This window comes from Nicotiana attenuata, unplaced genomic scaffold (assembly GCF_001879085.1).
Source record: "Nicotiana attenuata strain UT unplaced genomic scaffold, NIATTr2, whole genome shotgun sequence".
Taxonomy (NCBI): domain Eukaryota; kingdom Viridiplantae; phylum Streptophyta; class Magnoliopsida; order Solanales; family Solanaceae; genus Nicotiana; species Nicotiana attenuata.
Window position 1 is genome coordinate 168,122 of NW_017672091.1, and position 4,274 is coordinate 172,395.

Consider the following 4,274-nt stretch of genomic DNA (forward strand, 5'->3'; position numbering starts at 1 on the left):
AGTTTTCTTCCTATCCTACTCCTAACAAGATAAAAGCAAAATACTCGGTTCAGGCTACACCCTTGGAAAAGAACCGGTGCCCAAATAAAAATCAAGGGATACTACCTACTTATCCTAAAAAAAAATAAAAAAAATCTTTTTGGTATTTTTAATCGGATCTTAATCCCTCAAGAAAGCTGTCCAAGAGATCCATCGTCGGGAAAAGTCCGAGCATTTTCTGATTTTTTTTCTTCTGAATTTCTCTATTTTCGTTTTTTTGAATAACTATCTACTACTCTAAACTAGACTACTACTATCTATGGGTTATAAAAAATATGAGAATCTTTTTATACAATTACACTCAGAAAGTAAGTCCCCCACTCCACACTTTTCCATGCATAGTTCTTGATGCATGATCATAGAGAAAAATATTAACATAAGGATGAAAAATACTCTCTGAGACCCTCTAGGGCCTAGCTAGCACATGATACTCAATAATAAGAGTCGGGACGATCCCACACTTAAGCTCAAACATACTCCTCAACTTCAACTTCGGGTACTTAGACTTCCCTGATCCGCAAATTAAAAACAACCAAAACGCAACACTAAAAAAATCAAAAAATAAACAAAAATAAATGCTGGTTTGCCTCCCAACAAGTGCCTTATTTGTAGTCTTGGGACGACTCTGCTACTCTGCTCAGACTGGGTGCTTTGGCTTCTTCTTTCTCCCACGAAATCTAGCCTTTTTGCACGCTCTAGGAAGGTCTCCTCTTTCATCTCTGGCTCCTTTCTCAGTCATCTTTACACACTCAGCTTGCAACATCACCCCCTCTAACTCAGTTTTCCCATCAGGATCACTACACTTCACATAAGAGCTCTGCTCTATCCCCTTTGATTCCATCACAGTAATCATGCATGAGTCCTCATAATGCTTAGGGAGTGTAAGTGTCTTATACACATTAAAAGTGATTTCCTCATCATCAACTCTCATCTTTAGCTTCCCTTCCCTCACATCAATAATCGCTCCACCAGTAGCTAATAACGGTCATCCCAAAATAATGGGCACTTCCTTATTCCTCGTAATCAAGAATAATAAAATCAGCAGGAAGAATAAACTTTCCCACTTGAACTAACACATACTCAATAATTCCTTCTGGCACCACTAGTGACCTATCAACCAACTGTAAAGTGATTGTAGTCGGTCTAAGGACCCCCAATCCTTGTTTCTTGAACAAAGATGATGACATAAAATTTATGTTATCACTTTGTGTTTGAAAAATAATTTCTGCAAAATAAATACGAAAGCAGAAACAAAACAGAAATAGAATCAGAAGAATAAAAGTTCCGAGCCCAACAGAAAAACTATATTTCCTTAAGAAATTTAACCCCCTCACTGTTGCCCAAGGTTGTTGTATTAATTTCTCCTAAAATAGAACGGAACAATTATTCTATAAAATCAGCAATGGCAATTATAGAACTTCGTTGAACTCAACAAACGACAGTAAACCACACTGATGCTTACGTTTTGCTTTTGAAAACAATGCAGAAATGCAGAAGAGAGAGGGGAGAGCATGCAGATTTTTGGTGATGGAAAAGTGAGGCCAAGCCTCTGAATTTATAGCCAAACCGTCCGGGTTGAATATGTGCGAAGTTACATGTTCACATGAGGTACCATTTTGGCAAAAAATATTTCTGCTTGGTCGCAAATTTTAAATTCGAAAATGAATATTAGGACCGTTAGGAAATTAACCGAGAACTAAAATTTGCGTAGAATATTGGGAAAAAGAAAATAAATACTCCCTCCATTCCAATTTATGTGAACCTGTTTGATTGGGCATGGAGTTTAAGAAAAAATGAAGACTTTTGGAATTTGTGGTCATAAACAAATCAAAAAGGGGCCCAGAGTATTTGTGTGGTTATAAAAGCTTCTCATTGAGGGTGGAATTATAAATTTAGGCTAAATTATTACCAAATTTAGAAAGGGGTCATTCTTTTTGGAACAGACAAAAAAGGAAATAGGTTCACATAAACTGGAACGGAGGGAGTAACAGGAAACAGGAAATAAATTTGGTCCAAAATATTATCAATCAATCATATCAATTGACCGAATCCAAATCCGAAGCCGAAGCCGGAGCCGAGCCGAGCGACGACGACGATGACGCGAGGCACCACTTCTTCTCAACTCTTTAATATCTTGAAGATGTGCTTCTCTATATTAGCACACAGATTTTCTTTCCATTTTCTGATGAGGGACAAAGTGTCTTAGTAAGAGGAATACTTCAAACATTTCATTTCCCTCCAAATCTTTTTCTTCCATTTCTCATTCACACCTCCTTATTTAGTTAAATAAAACCCCAACAATTTATATAGCCCCTAAATCACACAGGGCTCTACCAACTTCTTGTTTCCCAAGAGACAGAGGAATTGTGAAACTCCCAGGATCTTTCAACTTAGGAGGAAGTTTACACTGAACTCTAGCACTGCACTTTTCAGTAAGTGCACCTGTTTCAAACTCTGTATGTCTTCGCTTGTTTGCCACAATATCTCTGAGATACTTAGCATACTTAGGCACTTCTGCAAAATTTCCACCAAAGGCAAATTCACACGCACTTGGCTCAAAATATCTAAGAACTTCTTATACTTAGCATCATCTTTTTGCTTCTGCAGTCTTTGTGGAAACGGAGGTGGTGGCCTTGTCACAATTACTAGCTTTGATCTTTCGCTCTCTTTCTCATTCTCCCCAACTGGCTTGAGACCTAATTTTCCTTCAAGATTAGCCGTATACTTCTTTTTATTTGGAACCTCTTCTAATACTCTTCCATTTCTCAAGATAACCGCATTGCCTTGAGCTTTAGGAATAGGCTCAGTATCACTAGGAAGAGCCCCAACTGGCCGATTATTTTGAGCACTGGCAAGTTGCCCCATTTGTCGCTCTAAATTTAGAATGGTTGTAGCATGATTCTGATTCTCATCCATAAGTTTCTTGAGCATCTCCTCAATATTGCCCATCGAGTTTGCGAACTGATCAGCTTGTGGTGGTCTATATTGCTGTTGAGGAGCTTGTGGCCTGTACTAATTCTGCGTACCTTGATTCCACCCCAAGAAAAGTTTGGGTGGTTCCTCCAGCTAGGATTGTATGTGTCCCCATACTGATTTGCCTGGCCTCGATTTGCATTACCCACAAACTATACAGAATGTGGATTTGCTGGGCATAGATTGCTCGTGTGACCTTCTCCACACACTTCACAAAATATCTGAACCTGCTGCACTGGTCGAGCTTGTTGCTTATTAAGAACCAAGGTCATCTTATTGACTTGGTTGGCCAATGTGGCAACCTGCGCTGATAATACAGAAATAACGTCTAACTCGAGGACCCCTACAGATTTTTGAACTGTGTGTCTACCCATCTCTCCTTGCCACTTAGGATTACTTTTAAAGAATTTGTTCAAGAATGCATAAATTTCACTAAAGATTTTCTCCAACACTTGACCTCCAGCTGCAACATCAACTTCAATTTTTTCTCTGGATGTAGCCCTTTTATGAAGGTATGGGCCAACACTTTATTTGTCTGGTTGTGCTGAGGAAAAACTCTGAGTAGCCCCTTAAACCTCTCCTAAGTTGAATATAAAGACTCGCCCGATTTTTGTTTAAGGTAAAAAAAAAACTAGGTTCGAGAAATCGTACCAATTTTTAAAGTAAATTACTCAGGACATCATCGTAATATTCACGCCCCAAAATCCAGACCTGTCGTAACGACGCCTAACATATTACTAGGCAATCCAACAATCACATAACGGCTACCCATTTGAACTCAAACCATGATTTAATAAGTTCAACAGTGGAAAATCTCATAGATAACTGATAAAACAACTGTAACTCAACTACAACAATCCCAAAATCCTGGTGTCACCGAGTACATGAGCTACTAAGTGCCAATATATCCTGATACTCTAGTACAACTGTCTGAGAAAAATAGAACATTACTGAATAAAATGAAAGGAAAGAGAGTCAAGGTTTACGGACGTCATAGCAGCTACCTCGAAATCTCCGAGCAGGTACTAGCACCAGATCTAGCAGTCACCGCGTTCAGATGTACCTGGATCTGCACACGAAGTGCAGAGTGTAGTATGAGTACAACCGACCCAATGTACTCAATAAGTAATAGGACTAACCCTGGGCTGAAAGTGGTGACGAGTTCAGAAGGATACAGTCAGAACCAAAATAATGACAACACATATATAACAAAGAGAGTGACAGTAATAACTCAGAGAAACTTCCATATTATGCTTGCTCAC

The 4,274-nt window shown here is 38.9% G+C and overlaps 1 protein-coding gene across 1 annotated transcript; it reads right to left on the bottom strand.

The window, feature by feature from the left end:
• Positions 1 to 1,049: 1,049 nt before the first annotated feature.
• On the bottom strand, positions 1,050 to 2,988 carry LOC109211747. Its single transcript, XM_019375319.1, has 3 exons — positions 2,552 to 2,988; positions 2,374 to 2,459; positions 1,050 to 1,264 (listed from the first exon to the last, which is right to left on the bottom strand). The coding sequence occupies exons 1-3, from the start codon at positions 2,986 to 2,988 to the stop codon at positions 1,050 to 1,052; spliced, it is 738 nt and encodes a 245-aa protein (XP_019230864.1).
• Positions 2,989 to 4,274: the final 1,286 nt, after the last annotated feature.